This window comes from Dreissena polymorpha, chromosome 1, assembly GCF_020536995.1.
Source record: "Dreissena polymorpha isolate Duluth1 chromosome 1, UMN_Dpol_1.0, whole genome shotgun sequence".
NCBI classification, from domain to species: Eukaryota; Metazoa; Mollusca; class Bivalvia; order Myida; family Dreissenidae; genus Dreissena; species Dreissena polymorpha.
Window position 1 is genome coordinate 146,599,085 of NC_068355.1, and position 22,404 is coordinate 146,621,488.

The 22,404-nt window shown below is 35.3% G+C and overlaps 2 protein-coding genes across 3 annotated transcripts in view; one reads left to right on the top strand and one right to left on the bottom strand.

Moving 5' to 3' along the window:
* LOC127854704 (RNA guanine-N7 methyltransferase activating subunit-like) lies at window positions 1-19,274 on the bottom strand. Its single transcript, XM_052389766.1, has 4 exons — window positions 19,196-19,274; window positions 6,817-6,905; window positions 1,435-1,545; window positions 1-1,053 (listed from the first exon to the last, which is right to left on the bottom strand). Exons 2-4 carry the CDS (start codon window positions 6,876-6,878, stop codon window positions 786-788), a joined length of 441 nt encoding a protein of 146 aa, XP_052245726.1. The 5' UTR covers window positions 6,879-6,905; window positions 19,196-19,274; the 3' UTR covers window positions 1-785.
* LOC127854591 (cyclin-H-like) overlaps window positions 19,252-22,404 on the top strand; it is a 15,627-nt gene continuing 12,474 nt past the window's right edge. The window contains exons 1-2 of one of the 2 annotated variants that reach the window (XM_052389664.1): window positions 19,266-19,386; window positions 22,357-22,379. The gene's annotated coding sequence lies outside the window, so the exon portion shown is untranslated. Of the gene's footprint in view, window positions 19,387-22,356; window positions 22,380-22,404 lie in introns of both variants that reach the window. The other variant, XM_052389657.1, reaches the window with a different exon arrangement.

Here is a 22,404-nt window from a genome sequence, read left to right on the forward strand (position 1 = left end):
TCATATTACTATTTTATTTTGAATATATTGTTGCATTTCCATACTATAATATAAACATGGTTTTAGCATACATGTATTAAGTTAACTTACAGCAATTTTATTATTTTTTTAACTCCCTTAAACACCAAAAAATCAATGGTTTATAAATGATCATAAAAGGTAAATGATTGTGAAGTCGAGAACTTTTCCAATCACGACACTTCTATCTATAGAACATTATTTTCATATTAAAACAAGATATGTGTTTGTCAGAAACACTATGTCCCCTTCTGCGTCGCTTTGAAGCTATATATTTGACCTTTGACCGTGAAGGATGACCTTGACCATTCACCACTCAAAATGTGCAGCTCCATGAGATACTCATGCATGCCAAATATCAAGTTGCTATCCTCAATATTGCACAAGTTATTGCAAATGTTAAAGTTGGGGCAAACAAACAAACACACGAACCAACAGACAGGGCAAAAACAATATGTTCCCCACTATAGTGGTGGGGGACATAAAAAAACAGGACTGTTAAATTCTTGGTGCATTATAACTTTTGCTAAGTGTAGTCATTCATTAAAAGACCTGCTTCATGCAAAAATGGGTCTTTTGCCATATACAGTAGGCATATACAGTAGGCATAGCTACACCCCAGCCTGGGCTATCGCGTAAAACTATAACTTGAAAGAAATTTAAATTGAAATGAACAAATGATTACATTTCACATTACAGATGAAAGCATCAAATATTTCATATCATAGCATGTTGAAAATTAATGCACAATAAAAAAAAGAGTCTGATCAATAGGGATTATGTCGGTGTCCCTGATAATGTCTTTCCTGACGTTCATATCCTGGACTATCACTTCGACCTCTGTGACCTTCATTGTAATGTCTATGACCTTGACCATCATCCCTGCGACCTCTGTTTTGACCCCAATGACCCCGCTCCTCATTATCACATCGATAAGCCTGACCTTCGTCCCGCCATCGTTGACCTTGATTGTAGTTGCTATGGTGACCATTCCCTCGACCCCTCCAGTTCCCACGACCTCTGCCAAACTGGTTTCTAATGAAAATTGAAAACAAAACAAAAATGTGGTCATGTTTTCGCTTTAATGTAATAAACATTTAACATCCAAATTACTACATTTTACACTATATGTAAGTTTCCACAGTGATTAACAAAAGGATACACTTATAGAATTAAATCTTTAATGATTTAAACTTTTTAGTTTATAGAATAAAAAATAAAATAAAATATTTTAACGTTTAACACACAACTTCCCACGACGTTACAAGTACATGTATATAGTATACATTTTTACATAACCTGGGATATAATGATACCAGTTACTCTGTGAACTTTGTTTTTTAAAGTTGTACGTTTTTATGGTTAAAACATGCGATTTCAAAACTTTTTGGATCATAAAAGTAGTTGCAGGTCTACCTGTTGTCATAGTTATTCTGTCTGGAGCGTATGTAATAGCCTGTCACGCAGGGACAAGGTGGTATGGGTTGGGAAATAGTTTCTTGATAGTCTGGATCCTCACTTGTGTACCTAGAAAAAAACATTCAATGAGGACATCAGAACAGGCAATTTATGCTACTGATATTGCAAAAATATGTCCATGTGTATACACAAAAGTTGTTTAAGGTCACAGATTAAAGGTGCTTTAACTTTCAAGTGACTTAATTCTGTTGTTTCCCTGGAAAGCAAACATTAGTTTGACCTGGCATGCATACATGTAGGATTTTCTATTCTTTATATATAAGCAATCTTTTTCATCTTTTCATCCCATGTATAAAGCTGTGTACAATCAACTTACACACATTCACATTTTTAACCAGGTTTTCCGAAGGAAAAAACTGGTTATTAGATCGGCGAATGTCGGCGGGCGGACGGGCTGGCGGAACAAGCTTGTCCGGGCCATAACTTTGCAGTTCATTGTGATATTTTAAAATCATTTGGCACATTTGTTCACCATCATTGGACGGTGTGTCGCGAGAAAGAATTACGTCGATATCTCCAAGGTCAAGGTCACACTTTGAGTTCAAAGGTAAAAAATGTCCATAAATGAGCTTGTCCGGGCCAAAACTATGTCTTTCATTGTGAGATTTAGAAATCATTTGGCACATTTGTTCACCATCATTGGACAGTGTGTCATCCAAAAGAATTACATCAATTTCTCCAAGGTCAAGGTCGCTACGACTAAAAAAAGAATGATTTTGAAACAAGGGGGGTAACTAGGAACAGTCAGTAACAATGCACATTTTGAGTTTGAGATGTCTCCCTATTTCAGACTTTTTTCAAATTGAAATCAAGGTTGCCATAAGTAAAAATAGATTACATTTTAAACACGGGGGGGTTACAATGCACATTTTTAATTGTCTCCCTTTATCAGACTTTTTTTTAAATTGAAACCTGGTTTTGTGACAATTTTGTCCCTTGTTTTTACTTATCTTCATGTAAATTCTTTTCAAAAACACATTCACATGCTGAAATATATACCATATTAAATTTCATATTTTTAAACAATTGCCAGTGTCCACATGACAATACTATGAAGTGTTACAGATAGTAACCACAAAGTGCAATTCAGCTGTGAGATGAAGTTTTCCACCTGTGGTAAATGTTTAACATGCACAGTCCATACTCAAGACGAGAGGGTCAAATAAAACCTTTCAAGGCTCACATGAGTTCTCAGACCCCAATTGTTAACTCTTTCAGTGCTGGAACTGAATTTTGAAGGTCTTTGCAAACAGTTTGGATCCAGATGAGACGCCACAGTTCTGTGGTGTCTCATCAGGATCCAAACTGTTTGCTATTCTGATAGTATTCTTTGAAAAAAAATCCAAGAGAATGCTAATTTTAGAAATTCAGCAGACAACATTTTAGCAGACGACAAATTTCCCAACATGCAAAGGGTTAAAGAAATGACCTGTTGATCTAGTTTCCTACCCCACTGGACCCAGATTCAAACATTGCGTTTGTTAATATCCTGCCCAAGTTAAATCATCCTGCCCAAGTTAAATCAAGAATGATACATAATGTGGCCTGTATAGTAAGATTTGACCCAATTACTTAGTTTTTTTACGCATCTGACCCAGATTCAAACAAGAGATTTCCAAGCACTATGGTCCCCTACTGGTAAAACTCCACCATTGCCAGAATTTTAAAAAATAAATATTTGTTGCCATGGCAACTAGAATTCTTGACGTAGGAACAAAATGAAATGACGTGCATAATCTCCATATTGCCATCTATCCATGTTTCAAGTTTCATGAAAAAAAAATATGAAGAACTTTTAAAGTTATAGCAGGATCCAGAAAAATTTGACGGACTTACAGACAGAGGGCAAACCATAAGTCCCTTCCGGAATCACCGGTAGGGGACAATTCAGCATAGATATTGTAAAGATAAACATTGAACAAAGTTTTATTAAGTATGAGTCATAATCAGTGCCCTAGAGTGTTAAGAATGTTTTTTAAGATTTTATCTGGTGATCTCCTTTCTAGAGACGTGTGACCTAGATAAGAACTCAGCCTCACTGTTGCCAAGATAATCATTCTGACCAAGTTTCATCAAGATTGGGTCATAAATTGGTCTATTAGATCGGTAACAAGATTTGTCTAAGCTTTGACCTATAGACCACCTAGTTTTTGGACACACATGAACCATATTCGAGCTCGCCTAGGTATCGTTAAAAAACACATTATATTTATTTTAATTAAGAGTGAGTCATTCATGTGGCTTAAAGTCACACCAAGAATTTCTCGGATGATTTGATCTGGTATCCTAGTTTTTGGACGCACATGACCCAAATTGGAAACTGGCATGATATTTTCAATTCATTTCATGCTTAAGTAAACTAAAAAAGTAAGCAATCTTTTTTGTGTCTATTGCATTTTGCTGACCTTTATAGGTCATTTATTCAAAGAATATTGACAACATTTTGTGAAGAACAATATTTAGAAATATGCTTAAAAATTGCTCATTCTTAAAAAAACAAGAGCTGTCTCCATCAGAAGACATATGCCCCCCAAAAACGCTTTTTTCGAAACCTAAACACAGATTTTTGACACCTAAACGCAGACCCGAAGTTAAAGGTTAAGGTCCATGGGGTCAAAATTTGTGTGCGTATGGAAAGGCCTTGTCCATATACACATGCATACCAAATATGAAGGTTACATCTGAAGCGACATAGAAGTTATGAACATTTTCGAAACCTAAACCCAAAAGTGTGATGGAAGGACAAACCGACAGACAGACAGACAGTGCAATCACTATATGCCCTCCTTTGGGGGCATAAAAATTACCAACACAATTAAAAAGTAAATATGGCATACTCTATAGTTAGTTAGTTTTATTTGTGTATACATGTCAAGCATTTTACAGTTCAATATAATCAATGCATTACAATATCGTAACATGTTAAGTACAAATACAAATACTACGATATAGCTAACATAGCTAACTTCAAGTGTAAATGGTGCCTTTTATCAAAGATCTAACTAATATAAAGACATGATGTATACACAGGATAACCCGTAAAGCCGATATAGCTAACATAGCTAACTTCAAGTGTAAATGGTGCCTTTTATCAAAGATCTAACTAATATAAAGACATGATGTATACACAGGATAACCCGTGAAGCCTATACATGTTAACATGAATAAGCTTATTTCCAACGGGGTCCCTGGATTTTGTTAAACAGGTCTTATAAGTGACTATAAATATATATTTTGTTTCAGATAAAAACGACATGATCTTTAAATTATTTCTTTTACATATTAAAAAGTGAGACTTTCAAACGTTGACATGATAATACACAGACTCGTACAAATTAGCATAAAAATAAGCAATTTCATAAAATAAAAAAAATCTAAAAGTAAAAATACATGGAATTCTCGTCTTCCTTCATTTCATTTAATAGGTGTTTCTTAAAAAGTTTCTTAAAAGTAAATTTCGATTTGATGGACTTCATATAATCAGGTAATGAATTCCAATCCTTAATACCATTGTAGTAAAATGAAGAACTAGTAAAGCCATCAACTTGAGGTACATAAAAATGTAATCTTGATCTATTCCCATATTGATGGACATCTGTACATTTGACAAAATTGTCTTTCATATAGCTCGGGCATTTATTGTAGAAAATCTTATGGATATGGTTAAGTCAAAGTTGCTTGTATCTTTGCTCAATGTTCAAAAAACCAAAATCTTCAAAATTCGATACACCAAGTGATGTTCTACTATGGGAATTGTTAATAAAACGAACCATTTTATTTTGGACTATTTGTAGCTTGTGCTTGAGCTGTTTCGTGAGCCCACAATACCACGAAGAGGATGCATAATCTAAATGGCATTGTATTTAAGAATTACATAAACTTATTCTAAGACTTATTTAAGAAAGCACTTTGTTTATATAAAAATTAGAGTCTAGAGTTAACCTTCTTGAGATATTATTTACAATAGAAGTACCAGACAAATCAGCATCCAAAATCGAACCAAGATATTTTACATGCTACTGAGATTTTATAACATGATCATTACATTGTATATTAAAATTGTCCACCTTAGTGAGTTTACGTGTCAAACCAAAAAGAATACACTCTGTTTTGCCTAGATGGAGGGATAGCTTATTGTCTATTAACCACTTACAACAGGACTCGAGCTCTTTGCCTAAAACTTGACTAATGGTACTAGGATCTTTATGTGAATACAAAATTGCACTATCATCAGCATAGAGTATAAGTTTACAATTGGATGATATACTTGTTTTCATATCATTAATGTAGGTCAAAAACAAGAGAGGACCCAGTATACTCCCTTGGGGGACTTGACACACAACAGATTTGAAATCCGATTTAGCGGCATTAACATGCACAGACTGCGTCCTATCAGTTAGGTACAAGCGAAACCACTCCACAGACTCCACTCCCATCGCACGCAGCTTTTGACACAGTATGTCATGATCTACGGTGTTGAAGGCCTTCTGTAGATCCAACATAATCATACCAGTGAACAAGCCCTTAGAGGTCTGTCCACGTATATGATCCGACAGGTGAATTAGACAGGAGTCAGTGGAGTAGTTCCCCCTGAAGCCACTCTGATACTCATACAACAGACCTTGCTTCACTAGAAAGGATTCCAACTGGTTGTATACAGCTCTCTCTAAAATTTTTGAAACAATGGACAAAATGCTAACCGGTCTATAATTAGAAACCACGGACCTATTGTCTTTCTTAAACAGTGGTTTTACCTTAGCACTTTTTAAATCGGTGGGAACTACATTGTTAACAATAGAGCTATTTATCAAAAATGTAATATGAGTTTTGATATAAGGAGCAGAATCTTTCAAAAATCTGGCCGGAATTTCATCTAAACCAGTACTCCTTGAACAATTCAATTTGCTTAACTCTTTATAAACAAAATCTTCAGGAACTGTATGAAGTTTAAACGAATTGTGCGCAGGATTTCTGTCTCTGTAAAATGATTTAAAAATGTTAGACGCTGTATTAAATAGATTTGGAGCAGCAGGAAGCTTATCAACTAGTACTGAAGCAACAGTTGTAAAAAAATGGTTAAAATGATTGGCTATTGTTTCAGCATTAAAACATAGTTTGCCCTCTATTTTTAAAACAACATGACTGTGATGAGGATTTATTATTATTGCTATGACCTAATGATTTTAAATGAGACTACAAACTTTTAGGATTGTGTTTGTTTTCTTCTAATTGACCACAAATATATTCTGCCTTTGCTTTCTTCACAGCCCTTTGGACCTTATTCTTATATGAACAAAACAAATGAAAAAAATCCTATACCTGTATGCAAACATTTCCTCGTACATCTTTTCAGCTTCTGACACAGCACATGAGTCAACCATTTTTCATGTAAGGTCACAGATAATAATCTGAAATTAAAAATATCAAACCTGAATGTTAAACAAATTAGAGGTCTGTTAGCTACCTGTAACTATTTCACCGTAGAAAATGATTTCCACAAAAAAGTGCAAAGTAGAAAAGCTTACAGTGAAAGTTATTTTGGCTTCTCTCCTGAAACTAAGAAGAGCTTTATCTTTACTTGACAGTTTGTTGTTCCTATGCATTCACTTTTGATCGCAATTCCAAGTAATACTAACATTTGCTGATTTAATTCAAAAACGTAAACCTCATAAACAGTCATATGCAGTTCAGTATTTCATTCATAATTAAATAAATCAAAACAATATGATGTATAATATTCTAAACAATATACTTGACAAAAAATGGAATATTTACGAACGCTAAAACATGCTATGACATTTAATGTAGTTTTATTTTAATTAACTTATGTAGTATCTGACCTGACCCAAATTTTCTCTAGTATTTAAATTTTGGCCAACTTACCAGACCCGAAGAATATTTTTTACCCGAGTGAGCCCTAATTACGATGATCTTTCTCATGATATCCCATTTTAATTAAAAAATAGGTCATGTTTATTCCAGGTTTTTTTGGTTTATTAGTAGGTTTATCAAATGTTGTATGGTAACAAACCTTAGCAACCAATCTGTCATTATTATCAGAAGGGCGGATACTATGAGAAACGGTATACATGATACTGATAACTTCATGGGGCTTAGTCCCACCAGTATTTTGGCAAAACATTACCGATTTTAATGCAGTTTTTGTTGTTATGTCCAAGAATACATATTAAAATATAGATTGACGTATTAAACATGTATGTTTCTCAATCTTTTCACATACAATATTTAGATAGTTGCAATAATCCAACTCCCAGCTATTGACCCTCTGAGCTGTACGTTAGTACTTATAAAAGCTCAGAGCATTCAAGAAGAACTAATTTTAATTTACTCATCAGTCTAATGCAAGGACTGAGGAGTACAGTCAGTCGGGTAGTTCCCGATCACTAGCATAAATAATGGTGTTAATATTTTTAAAAGAAAGCAATTGCTTTCAAAATACTTGGATTGTTGAGGCAAAATATTTCATCTTTCAGGCCATATTAATTTATTAATACTTACCAATACATTTCTGATGCCAATTTGAACTTATTCACTTGCATGCGCGAATTGCATACAGTCGGCTAGTTCTGAATCGAGTGCGGTAATTTCGGACCACTTGAACTATTTGGAAGATGTAGGCCAGGGAGAAGTCCCTATAAACGGACTCCCAGAGCCTTTGATAATTTTTGCTATGGCGGCTCTGGCAGTCCATATGCACCCCTTTCATAAACATGGGTGCAGTTCAGCGCAGCAAATCCGTGCGCTTCACTTAACAGAGGTCGTTCGAGACAAATTGAGGAATGTCAATGAATAAACTTCATAAACATGTTCAATTTACCTGAATGGCAACCTACAGATGTTATCCTTTGCATGCACCCTATAAAAACCCGACGATGTTTCAACACACATTTTCATGTTTAAATTTGAAACAGTGTATTCTGTATCGAATACCACATCGTTATCGACTTTGTAGGCTGGAGCACATAACCCGACGTGTAAAATATTGGTGTACTGCGACCTAACCAATATTGGGTCAATTTTCCAATATGGCGGATACACCGTACAAAACAAAACCTAAGTCAATAAAATCAATTATTTCTTGCTTAAATGGTTTCATTTGGATGAGTTTGTGGTTTAGATAGGTAAACTTTAATAAGTTCTTGCAGTTTCAGTGTTCCTTAACCCTTGCATTTTTGATAACATTTTGCACCCATGGACAAGAGAGAGCGCATTGCAACTCGATGCAGCCCATTGGGCTATAAAGCTTAGAGTTGAATTATTGCAACTAGTCAGGGAGCATCTGAAAATTTATTTTGACTGTCAAAACAAATGATGCATTTATTAAATAAACATCAGATAGGTTCGTTTGTTTCAGTTTAATGGCTGTCAGACAATCTAAAAACATTATAGGGTGTGTGTCTGTACACAAGACGAATAAAGCTGTTGGAAAGTATTTATGTTTTGATTTGAAATGGTTTCCTCTGTATTATTGGTTATATAAAACAAGCACAAATACTCAATACAAGCAATTTATTGATAAACTCAAGATACCTTCTTAGGAAATAACATAGTATGATAACATTTAACAACAATAGAATCACAATAATGTACAAAATGTATGAAAATATGACATATATGCTTATGACTAGAACATTTTATGTATGACTAGAGAATATTTTTATAACTAAGGTCCTAAAAAATACAGAACTTTATATAAATGTATTTATAACAAGAGATGTGTTTGTCAGGAACACAATGCCCCCTATTGCGCCGCTTTGATTGTTTTATCATTTGGCAGGTACAGATAATTATCTCCCTTTAAATCTTATTACTTCCCTTGGATTTGTTTTTTTACCTTTGACCTTGAACGATGACCTTGAACTTTCACCACTCAAAATGTGCAGTTCCATGAGATACACATGCATGCCAAATATCAAGTTTCTATCTTAAATATTGCAAAAGTTAACTAAGGTTAAAGTTTTGGGACAGAATTACAGACAGACAGACATACAGACAGACAGACAGACAGACAGACAGACCAGACAGACAGACAGACAGACAGACAGACAGACAGACAGACAGACAGACAGACAGACAGACAGACAGACAGACAGACAGACAGACAGACAGACAGACAGACAGACAGACAGACAGACAGACAGACAGACAGACAGACAGACAGACACAGACACAGACATGGTAAATAACATATTATGACAACATTTAACGTTACAACAAGAGCACCGCCTTGCGGGTGCAGACCGCTCATCTATTTTCTTTTTAAAGGTGAAGGGACTCTCATTTTCAATCACAAAGGAGGGAGGGGTGGAGTGAAGATGGGTGTATAGTGTGGGGGTGTGGACATCTTCCAATAATGCAAAAAAAATGCAAAAATGCAAAAAAAAATTCGAGGGGGGGGGATTCTTAGGTGCGATGGTTGGACGGTATTTCAAACATAAAACAAGGGCTGTTTGTAAAACATGCATGCCCCCCATATGGGCTGTCCATTGTAGTGGCAGCCATTGTGTGAGCACGATTTTTGTCACTGTGACCTTGACCTAGTGACCTGAAAATCCATAGGGGTCATCTGCGAGTCACGATCAATGTACCTATGAAGTGTCATGATCCTAGGCAAAAGCGTTCTTGAGTTATCATCCGAAAATCATTTTACTATTTCGGGTCACCGTGACCTTGACCTTTGACCTTGTGACCTCAAAATCAATAGGGGTCATCTGCGAGTCATGATCAATCTACCTATGAAGTTTCATGATCCTAGGCAAAAGTGTTCTTGAGTAATCATCCGAAAACCATTTTACTATTTCAGGTCACCGTGACCTTTGACCCAGTGACCTCAAAAACGATAGGGGTCATCTGCAAGTCATTATCAATCTACCTATGAAGTTTCATGATCCTAGGCGTTTGCGTTCTTGAGTTATCATCCGGAAACCATTTTACTATTTCGGGTCACCGTGATCTTGACCTTTGACCTAGTGACCTTAAAATTGATAGGGGTCATCTGCGAGTCATGATCAATCTACCCATGAAGTTTCAGGATCCTAAGCGTATGCGTTCTTGAGTTATCATCCGAAAACCATTTTACTATTTCGGGTCACCGTGACCTTTGACCTAGTGACCTCCAAATCAATAGGGGTCATCTGCGAGTCATGATCAATCTACCCATGAAGTTTCATGATCCTAGGCGTATGCGTTCTTGAGTTATCATCCGGAAACCATTTTACTATTTCGGGTCACCGTGACCTTGACCTTTGACCTAGTGACCTAAAAATCAATAGGGGTCATATGCGAGTCATGATCAATCTACCCATGAAGTTTCATGATCCTAAGCGTATGCGTTCTTGAGTTATCATCCGAAAACCATTTTACTATTTCGGGTCACCGTGACCTTGACCTTTGACCTAGTGACCTCAAAATCAATAGGGGTCATCTGCGAGTCATGATCAATCTACCTATGAAGTTTCATGATCCTAGGCGTATGCGTTCTCGAGTTATCATACGACAACCACCTGGTGGACGGACGGACGGACCGACCGACCTACCGACCGACCGACATGAGCAAAGCAATATACCCCCTCTTCTTCGAAGGGGGGGCATAATAATAAAAATAAATATTAACCGTTTCAAAAAAAAAATTGGGGGGGGTGGGGTGGGGGGGGTATAGTGTGAGGGTGTGGTAGTCATTTGTGAGATGATCTTAATAAAAATAAAAATAAATTGGGGGGGGGGGGGAGTTCGGGGGGGGGGGGGAGGGCACGGGGGATGGTTTGGGTGGAGTCTATTGTGGTATGTCAGGTAAGAGTAGTTTTGTCAAATTTTCAATCAAATCTAATTATAACTAAAGAAGTTATGGCAAAATTTAATAATTTGACCTTGAGAGTAAAGGTCATTCAAAGGTCAAGGTAAAATTCAACTTGCCACGTACAGTAACCTCATGATAGCATGCTAGTATTTGAAGTTTGAAAGCAATAGCCTTGATACTTAAGAAGTAAAGTGGATCAAAACACAAAATTTAACCATAAATTCAAAGTTACTAAGTCAAAAAAGGGCCATAATTCCATAAAAATGACAACCAGAGTTATGCATAGTGTCCTTTTACTGTACCCTTATGATAGTTTGCGAGTGTTCCAAGTATGAAAGCAATATCTATGATACTTTAGGGGTAAAGTTGACCAAAACACAAAACTTAACCAAATTTTCAATTTTCTGAGTATAAAGGGCCCATAATTCCGTCCAAATGCCAGTCAGAGTTACATAACTTTGCCTGCACAGTCCCCTTATGATAGTTAATAAGTGTTGCAAGTATGAAAGCAATAGCTTTGATACTGTAGGAATAAAGTGGACCTAAACACAAAACTTAACCAAATTTTCAATTTTCTAAGTATAAAAAGGGCACATAATTCTGTCAAAATGCCAGTCAGAGTTACATTACTTTGCCTGCACAGTCCCCTTATGATAGTTAGTAAGTGTTGCAAGTATGAAAGCAATAGCTTTGATACTTAAGGAATAAAATGGACCTAAACACAAAACTTAACCAAAATTTTCAATTTTCTAAGTATAAAAAGGGCACATAATTCTGTCAAAATGCATGCCAGAATTATCTAACTTTGCCTGCCCAGTCCCCTCATGGTAGTTAGTAAGTGTACCAAGTTTGAATGCAATAGCATTGATACTTTCTGAGAATAGTGGACCTAAACGCAAAACTAACCAAAATTTTCAATTTTCTAAGTATAAAAAGGGTACATAATTCTGTCAAAATGCACGCCAGAGTTATCTAACTTTGCCTGCCCAGTCCCCTCATGATAGTTAGTAACTGTACCATGTTTGAATGCAATAGCATTGGTACTTTCTGAGAAAAGTGGACCTAAACGCAAAACTTAACCGGACGCCGACGCCGACGCAGACGCTGAAGCCGACGCCAAGGTGATGACAATAACTCATAAATAAAAAAAATAGATGAGCTAAAAAATAGATGAGCTAATAAAAGGATCATAATAATGTTAAAATATATAAAAGTATCCGCTTCAGCCTCTTTGCCAATGACTGTGCAGAGCACCCGTGCATTTTAGGACCCATCAGTCCAACTTGACAATTATCTTAAATGCAAAATCACAGCATAAATACACATTAAAAATATGATAAATATTTAAAATATTACCAATCTCCTTCAAGCACTACATCTTACCATTAATTATTAATCCATATTTTTTTCTATAGTACAGTTTTTAGCACTCAGCTTGTTTTTTATTACTCCGCTATTATACCTTTAAATATTATAGCTTATTACTACACAGATAAACATAAAAACAAACCAAGATGCATGCAACCAATGCTTACTGTATGTGTTAGCCTTGACCTTGTGACTTAAACCTAATGCCTCATAACTGCTTTGCATAATAGATCTCAATCAGATGCATGAACATGTAAAGTTTGGAGAACCAGGTCTATAAAGTTTCATTTTATGAGCAAGGTTAAAGTTTTGGGGCAGACAGACAGACAGACAGACAGACAGACAGACAGACAGACAGAATAAACAAAATTCAATCTTATTATCTGTACTTCTCGACATTGAAGTCACAAAATAGTATTATAATTAAATAATTCCAATTAAACAATATATCAAATTTATGAGAAACTATGCACTTTTCATTTCATATATATACAAATACTTTTGTGGTAGCTAGAGCTTTAAAATATTACAACAGGGCTTTTTTTCCTTACTTTGTGAAGCGGCCCTGGCCCCCTCACTTTGTGAAAAAATGAGTGGCAAACTTTTTAAAATTGTGAAAAAATGAGTCGCGAACTTTAAAAAATTGTGAAAAAGTTAGTTGCGAACTTTTCAAAATTGTGAAAAATTGAGTCATGAACTATTCAAAATTGTGAAAAATTGAGTCGCGAACTTCTTAAAATTGTGAAAAACTGAGTCGTGAAATTGTTAAAAGTGTGAAAAACGGCCAATTTTGTAAAAAATTCACGGCCATGTTAGGTTTGTGAATTGTCCCTATCAACATTTTAAAATGTCCTTCCAGGGCCACTCGCAAAGAAGGAAAAAAAGCCCTGTACAAACACAGTATTAAAACAATAAACAACTGTTTAGAGATTTTTCCCATTCAGCTGATCCGCAACTGACATGTACACGAGGTGCAATTTCAATGCTTTTATTTCCACATATACTAAAATCACTCTAAGGAATTTAAAAATAATAATAAAGAAACAAATTCATACCAAATGTACAAGCATTTAGATCTACCAAGGAAATATGCTTCTAAATCGTCTTTTAATTGTTGACGCGTGTTGTAGACGGTGCGACGGTAAAATGACACGTCTGTGATAGTTACCAAACGGTATGACTAGATACGGAAAACAGTACTGTTTTTGCGAAAACAGTAAATTAACCGGAAACAGTGTTTTATTATATAAAAACATTGAATATTAAGACGAAAACATCGCTTTTTCCTATGCCTGGTTTAAAAAAGAATAGTAGTTAAAAGATATTTCAACATATATGTTAAAACTTTTTTATAAAATAAATTTTAATAAAAATAATCAACATTCAGTTTTTTCCATATAAGAAAACAGTATTTAAAATGTACGCCCGAAAACAGTGAACAATATACGAAAACAGTATGTTTTCAATATGTTAGCAACAAATAGATATATCGATAATACATAACCAATTCTATTTTTATTAATTTGTATAGAAGTCTATTTATTCAAGAATCCTAAAACAAACTATGAAACAAATAAATACTAACGAAAACAGATACTTACTTTTATCTATATTAGCATTTTATTAGAAATAATTTCACATGATTTATTCCTGTACTGCAAGTTACTATAAAGTGAACAAAAATATGCAACCTATGAATTCTTTGTTTGTTCGTCAGTCGTTGGCTGATTGTTTGTATAACGCTAGGCGTGCATTACGTTTTTTGGAGTGTAAAGTATTTGTCATAGGTGTGAAACCATTGTTTAATACCGGCCTACGTGGTTTTAATCCAATTACTCAAATGTAAACGGCCATAGCCCTAAGGGATTCATCTGCCAGGTTTTATTACTTTAATCCGGTCATGAAAATGCATGATCGTAGTGACACAAGATAAGTGAAAATAGGGAAGAAATCTGGTAAAATAGAGCTGCAAAATGTACTGTCCGAAAATTAAGAGTAATAATAATATATATAAAAACCCGTATGTCCGAAAATTAAGAATCACAAAAAAAAAATAACCGAAAACTAAAAGTAATTATGGTATGCTTCATACTTGTATGTATCCTTTTCCATTATACAAACGCATTCAGAAGTGTTTTTCTTTCTTTCAGGTATGCCATACCTGGAGTCATTTGAAAAACCGGAGTATCACGAAATCTCTTCAGAAAATAAATAATTAATAGAATTATTTAAATTCAAACTGGAGTAAACATTTATTAAAATCAAAGTTTAACGCCACTATCATGATGTAAAGGTGGGAAATCTAATTGATTTCAGTATATCAACTGTTTTCGGTATCCATGTCCTCGTATTATATAATGCTTCCGTTTTTAATCAGGAATAAAAAGCTTTTTGTAAAAAAAAATAAAAAATATATAGCATTGTTTAAATCATAGTTAAACGCCACTAACGCCACTATCACGATGTAAAGGTGGGAAATCTCACTGTTTTCGGTAAATGTATTGTTTTCGGTATCATGTCCTCGTAATATATAATGCTTCCGTTTTTAAACAGGAATAACTTGCTTTTTTGTAAAAAAGAAATAATTAATAATTAGTTTCATTTAAATGGGTACTGGAGTTAACATTCATTTAATCGTAGTTTAATGCCACTATCACCATATAAAGGTGGGAAATCCAACTGTTTTCTGTAAATTTACTGTTTTCGCAAAAAAACAGTACTGTTTACGGTATCTAGTCATACCCGTTACTAGTTGCAATAATTCAACTCTAAGCTTTATAGCCCAATGGGCTGCATCGAGTTGCAATGCGCTCTCTCTTGTTCATGGGTGCAAAATGTTATCAAAAATGCAAGGGTTAAGGAACACTGAAACTGCAAGAACTTATTAAAGTTTACCTATCTAAACCACAAACTCATCCAAATGGTACCATTAAAGTAAGAAATAATTGATTTTATTGCCTAAGGTTTTGTTTTGTACGGTGTATCCGCCATATTGGAAAATTGACCCAATATTGGTTAGGTCGCAGTACACCAATATTTTACACGTCGGGTTATGTGCTCCAGCCTATAAAGTTGATAACGATGTGGTATTCGATACAGAATACACTGTTTCAAATTTAAACATAAACATGTCAGCGAGAAAAGTGTGTTGAAACACTGTTGTGTTTTTATAGGGTGCATGCAAAGGATAACATCTGTAGGTTGCCATTCAGGTAAATTTAACATGTTTATGAAGTTTATTCATTGACATTCCTCAATTTGTCTCAAACGACGTCTGTTTAGTGAAGCGCACGGATTCGCTGTGCTGAACTGCACCCATGTTTACGAAGGGGTGCATATGGACTGCCAGAGCCGCCATAGCAAAAATTATCAAAGGCTCTGGGAGTCAGTTTATATGGACTAACCCGTTACCAAAGCGTGATTTTCAATGAAAACACCGTTGAAATAAGAAGCAAAACTTTGATATCGCTTAAAATTGATCAATATTAAAAAATCACAGTTATATTGATATGTCAATATCTTTTAGACTAATATTTTAATTAAATCATAGAGTTGATTCGGAATTACCCGAGATCCGGAACTACGCGATCGACTGTACCTGTAGGATAGGATGATTTTGGGCTCTGTGGCAAGGACTCAAGTCCTTTTTAAACCCCTCTTCTTATCGACGTCTTATGGTACTGTATCCGTATGTGTTCTCACAACTAATAAAAATAGCCCTTATTCAGTAAAAAATAGTTCCTTAAGTATGGTAAAGAATGAATGTCCTTTTGACAAACAACAGTTGTGATCACTAAAACTTATACACTATGTCCCCATTCCAATGTAGATCAATCCTGCTCTTGAATTCTAATACATTCTTGGCATCAACTACACATTGAGGCAAGTCATTCCACATGTTAATCACTCTTCTGGAAAATTGATTTTGACAAAAAGATGTTCTGGACTTTGGTTTCTCAAGCTTTAGGTTATGTCCTCTAGTTGATGATGTATAATTGAAAAAGTTCTCAAAAACGCAATCATCTATATTTTTGACTATTTTAAATGTTTGAATGGCATCCCCACGAATTCTGCGATGAGCAAGTGATGGTAATTTAAGTTCTTTAAGTCGTTCCTCATAGGATGAATTCCTCAAATTCGGTACAAGTTTTGTGGCTCTTTTTTGAACTTTTTCTATGCTAATAATGTCCTTTTTTAAATATGGGTACCATATAACATTTGCAAACTCAACATGCGGACGCACCAAGGCAGTATATAATTTCAAAAATAAGTATTTGTCCATGAACTCAAAAGATCTCTTTATTAAGGCTAGGATACTGTTTGCTTTATTTATCTTTGTAGATATATGCTTACTAAATTTTAGATCTCTTTCGAAGAGCACTCCCAGATCACATTCCTCAGTTGCAGCCTGCAGAGGCTTATTATTCATAGTATACTGTTGATTCGGGTTATTGTTTCCGTAATGTATAACTTTGCATTTGTCAACGTTGAAGGCAAGTTCCCATTTTTGTGCCCATTCGCTGAGAGAGTCAAGATCCTCCTGCAGCCTGCCTGAGTCCGTCACAGGTGCATATAACTTGGTGTCGTCAGCAAATATTTTAGAAATACAGCTCACAGAGTCGGTGATATCGTTAACATATATTATAAAAAGTACTGGACCAAGCACACTTCCCTGAGGAACTCCACTCTCTACACTTATCCAACTAGATGTACTTCCCTTTATTGACACACACTGTCTTCTCTGACTCAGAAAGTTCTCAATCCAGACCAGAACATTTCCCTTAATGCCATACGCAGATACCTTCCTTATGAGTCTTCTATGCGCAACTTTATCAAAAGCTTTCGCAAGGTCTAAGTAAATGCTGTCCCAGCTTTCGCTTCCTTCGATAAACTTTGTCCAGTCCTCCATAACATGTAGCAACTGTAACGCACAGGATCTATGTGGTCTAAAGCCGTATTGATCATTTGATAATAAATTATTCACACTTAAATGATACATGATATGTTTTCTAACTATTTTTTCAAGGATCTTGCAGACTACTGATGTGAGACTAACTGGTCTGTAGTTACATGGCTCAGTTTTGTTACCCTTCTTGAAAATTGGCGATATTCTTGCATCTTTCCACCCTTTTGGAACTTCTCCGGATGACAGAGACTTCTTGAAAATTAATGAAAGCGGTTTGACAAAAACGTCTGGCATACTTTTAAGCAAATATGGATGTATTTCATCCGGACCCATGGACTTAGACGAATCAATATCCTTTAGCAAATTTAAGACTTCCACTTCAGAGACATGTATGTCATTTAAATTATTTTCCACAGTTTTATCTGGTAAATCAGGTATATTATGTAAAGTTTCTTTTGTAAACACCGAGGCAAAAAACCCATTAAGAACATCCGCCTTTTCATTGTCCGATCCAACAAACCCCCCATCGTCCCGTTTCAAATTAGAAACGCCAATTTTTGACTTAACTTTACTTTTTACATACCGCCAAAATTGCTTCGGTTCACTTTTAGCTTTAAGCGAAATAGTCCGTTCATAATTTTTCTTACTCTTCTTCACACATTCATTGGCCGCATTTCTCACCACTTTATATGTTCCAAAGTCTGCCGTCCTTTTAGTAGCCATATATTTATTCCAGGCATGACGCTTCCCCTTAATAAATCTCAATGAATCCTGTGTCATCCACAACGGTTTCTTCATGTGTCCTGATTTTGGTTTAAACTTTGGAACAAACTTTTCCACACTAGCTCTGAATTTGCAAACAAAAGACTCCCACATGCTGTTAGCATCGCTGTGTTGGAAATATTCCTGCCAGTTTGTTGTTTCCCACTCTTCCGTAAAGCGTATTAAATCACATTTCCTGTATTGATAGGAACTAGCTCCAGTACATATTATTTTGAAATCACATAAAAAGTCAAATAGTAATGTTACATGATCACTGCATCCCAGGGATGGTAGATAATCTAAGTTCACTATGTCATTCTCATCCTTAGATAAAATTAGGTCAAGTATGTTCTTGCTCTGATCATTTCTACATCTTGTGAATTGGTTTACATGTTGAAACAAAAAGTTATCTCTTAAGCACTCAATAAATAAGCTTTCATGATGATCCTCTCCATGTGTGGTGGTGTACGTGTCCCAATCAATGTCCTTCATATTAAAGTCTCCTGTAATTAATAAATTCTCGGCGAGTCCAACTGCCATGTTTAATAAATGGTTAATTTCATCACAGTTTCTAGTGTTGGAGGGGCTCCGATATATACACCCTAATGTTATTGTTTTGCTATCACTAATCCAGTCAATCCACGAAGCATCACCATAAAAGGAATTAAGAATGGTATTTGGTACCGTTGCGAGTACCAATTCACGTGCCATTTTCCAATAAAGATGTCTTGTCATAGACTCAATCCTATATAAATTTCATCATATATACAACTTTGGATCATAATTGAACTAAAATGTATTTAATTAAGCTGCTAAACAAAAGTCTAATAAATCAAAGAAATTACCGGATTTCTATTTCGATGTTGTTGTTGTTTGTATGGAGGATTGGTTTCCGGATATTATGCGGCAGAACTCTGTGCCTGATCAAAATCACGGAACAACTATTTCATTTGCAAGCATTTTATACACCATGATCAAAGTTTTAATAAACCAAGATCAAGAAATCAAGAAGTGGAAATGAGATATTGCCCTCATTGCAAGTGTCTTTCATTTTCTTTATAAACCAAATCATAAACACAAGTGAATAGATTTAATTTCGATAAAATTCTTCAAGCCCTAAAAAACTTCCTTCGTTATTTATCGCGAAAACGTATGACCTATTAAATGTCCAATAGAAAAACGCATTTATTTTTATGAAAATTGTATTATTCGATATCAACATTAATTGCCGTCCATAACTGTTTAAACTAGAAATTGCGCGGCAGAGGCCGACGTGTAACCCCAGGCCGCATGTTTGACCCAGGGGCGCCCCAGGGTTGGTAATGGGACCATGCATAGTTGAGATTGACCGTATTGATTGATTGATTGATTTTATTTGGTAAACATATGAACATTACATAGTTACTACATAATGCAGACAATATAAAATATATTATCACAGCAATATACATAGCAAACCATGGAATGCACACACAATACCAAGGATAACACAAAAAAGAGAAAAATGATTTTCACTTATTTCCATTGTGGTCCTTGTTATTGGTGGCAGTAACCATGAAACAGTCATGTATTAGATTTTAATAACGTATATGTATCAAATATGTACTGTTTAATAAAGTATATTACTGATTAAGAATGAATAAATATAATCACATGTTCATTATTATCACAGAAGTTGCATAAGAAAGTTACACACTGCATAGGTAGTTAATAAACACACTTTGTAGCATACTATAAGTTAAAGAATAATTATGAGATCCTTGCATCTTATTGATCATAAGACTTAAAAATGTATCACAGTATTTTAACAGAACATAAAATTCATAATAAAAATTATACTATAAAAAGCTATAAAGACTCTAAAAACTGTTTCTTGATGGCACCCTTGAAATTGTTATGTTTAGGTACATCCCTGATGTTTTGAGGAAGATTGTTCCATAAACAGATACCATTATATGTAAATGTTTTAGAACCAAAACTTCCTACTCTTGGTTTGGAAAAACGACCAGAGTCTTCAAATGTAAAATTTTCAGCAAAATGATCAGATTCTGGCTGAGCTACCATATTAGACCTAGTACAACGATTATGTACGCCAGACACTGGCTTAAAATTCTCACCCATATACTCTGGTGCAAGGCCATTTTTAATCTTATGTACATGACAAAGTATGATCTGTTCTACTCTTTTTGAAACAGGCAGCCAACCTAAATTTGAAAACTGTTCTTGACCAACATGTGATCTGTTATCCATATTCAGAACAAACCTAATCATCTTGTTTTGTGTAGTTTGAAGCCTATTTTTAAGTGACTGAATAAGACCAGGGTACCAAAAAGAGCAGGCATAGTCAAAGTGGCACTGTATAAGAGACATGACAAGGAGTTTTCTGGTGTGCAATGTTAAGAACTTACTATTTCTGTATAGGAACTTTAACCTTGAGTTTGCCTTTGTAATAATTGATCTAGCAATGGTTTTACCAGACAGGAACTGGTCCAATACAGCACCTAGGTACTTAACAGAACTTGATGGAGTGATTGACACATCATTGCAAGAGACATTTAACTGAGAATTTGACCTTAGTTTGCCATAAGAGAAGTTCAGTATCAATTAGAAGTGAATCGGTGTAGAAATGAAGAAGTTAAGTAAAAGGCAATTTTGGGTGGGTGTGGCCTATGTGGGCGGGCCGCCCCAGGGATGGTAATAGGGCTATGCATAGTTGAGATTGACCATATTGTCATAAGAATATTTCAGTATCAATTAGAAGTGAATCGGTGTAGAAATGAAGAAATTATAGTAAAAGGCAATTTTGTGTGGGTTTGGCCTATTTGGGCGGGGCGCCCCAGGGTTGGTTATTGGGCCATGCATAGTTGAGATTGACCGTATTGTCATAAGAGAAGTTCAGTATCAATTAGAAGTGAATCAGTGTAGAAATGTAGAAGTTATAGTAAAAGGCAATTTTGGGTGGGTGTGGCCTATGTGGGTGGGGCGCCTCAGGGTTGGTAATGGGGCCATACATAGTTGAGATTGACAGTATTGTCATGCATAGTTGAGATTGACCGTATTGTCATAAGAGAATTTCAGTATCAATTTCTAGTGAATCGGTGTAGAAATGAAGAAATTATAGTAAAAGGCAATTTTGGGTGGGTGTGGTCTATGTGGGCGGGGCGCCCCAGGGTTGGTAATGGGGCCATGCATAGTTGAGATTGACCGTATTGTCATAAGAGAGGTTCAGTATCAATTTGAAGTAAATCGGTGCAGAAATGAAGAAGTTAATGTAAAAGAACATAAAAAATGAGTGAAAATCTCTGACCCGGCCCGCCCCAACCACCATAAGTTTTAACCCAGGGGTCAAATCAAAATTCCAAATAGTGCAGGGTCGCACATATGCTCATAGCTACCATGTGTGTAAGTTTCAAGGTTCTAGTGCTTATAGTGTAGGAGGAGATAGTGGACAGACAGATGGACAGACGCTTTTCAAAAAGCGTGGGGATATTAACTGTACATGATAATACATGTTCAGTATTTAGCATGGCCTTTAATCAAGGGCGCCACCTTTTTTTTTGCGATGCATTATCATACGTTTATCTTATATCGAGCATGTCCTAATTTTGATCACTTTTTTACATTAAGAACGCGGCTCTTATGATGATGTCATGTGTGATGCGCTCCAAGGATTTAGTTATAATTACATTATTATGCTAGTAATAAATACAGACACAACCAAAATGAGACAAAAATAAGCATTTCTGCGTTTCGAAATCGTACTTCAACTGAAATAATCCAAATTTATCCCTGTTCTATTAAATTTGTTTGATCCTCTTCATTAAACTTATACACAAATTGCAAAATGAGGCAGGCAACTGCACTATTGTAAACAAAAAACTTTCATGTATTTTAAGAAGATTTTTTTTTTCCCAGATTCTCAGAAAATGTTGCATGGAATAATCTGTGTGCTCACATTGCCAAAATATGTTAATTTATGTAAATTTGTCCTTTTTTCCCTTTTCAGGTTTTATCTTGTAACATTTAAAGGTGATTTTAAGTGTGTGTATATTTA

Excerpts from the sequence above, each read along its gene's own strand:
- LOC127854704 (XM_052389766.1), bottom strand. The coding sequence starts at position 6,878 with ATGGTTGACTCATGTGCTGTGTCAGAAGCTGAAAAGATGTACGAGGAA. Across the intron at positions 1,546-6,816 it reads GAGGAAATGTTTGCATACAG|GTACACAAGTGAGGATCCAG; the intron begins GTATAGGATTTT and ends GTTTTTTTCTAG. Across the intron at positions 1,054-1,434 it reads CAGAATAACTATGACAACAG|AAACCAGTTTGGCAGAGGTC; the intron begins GTAGACCTGCAA and ends AATTTTCATTAG.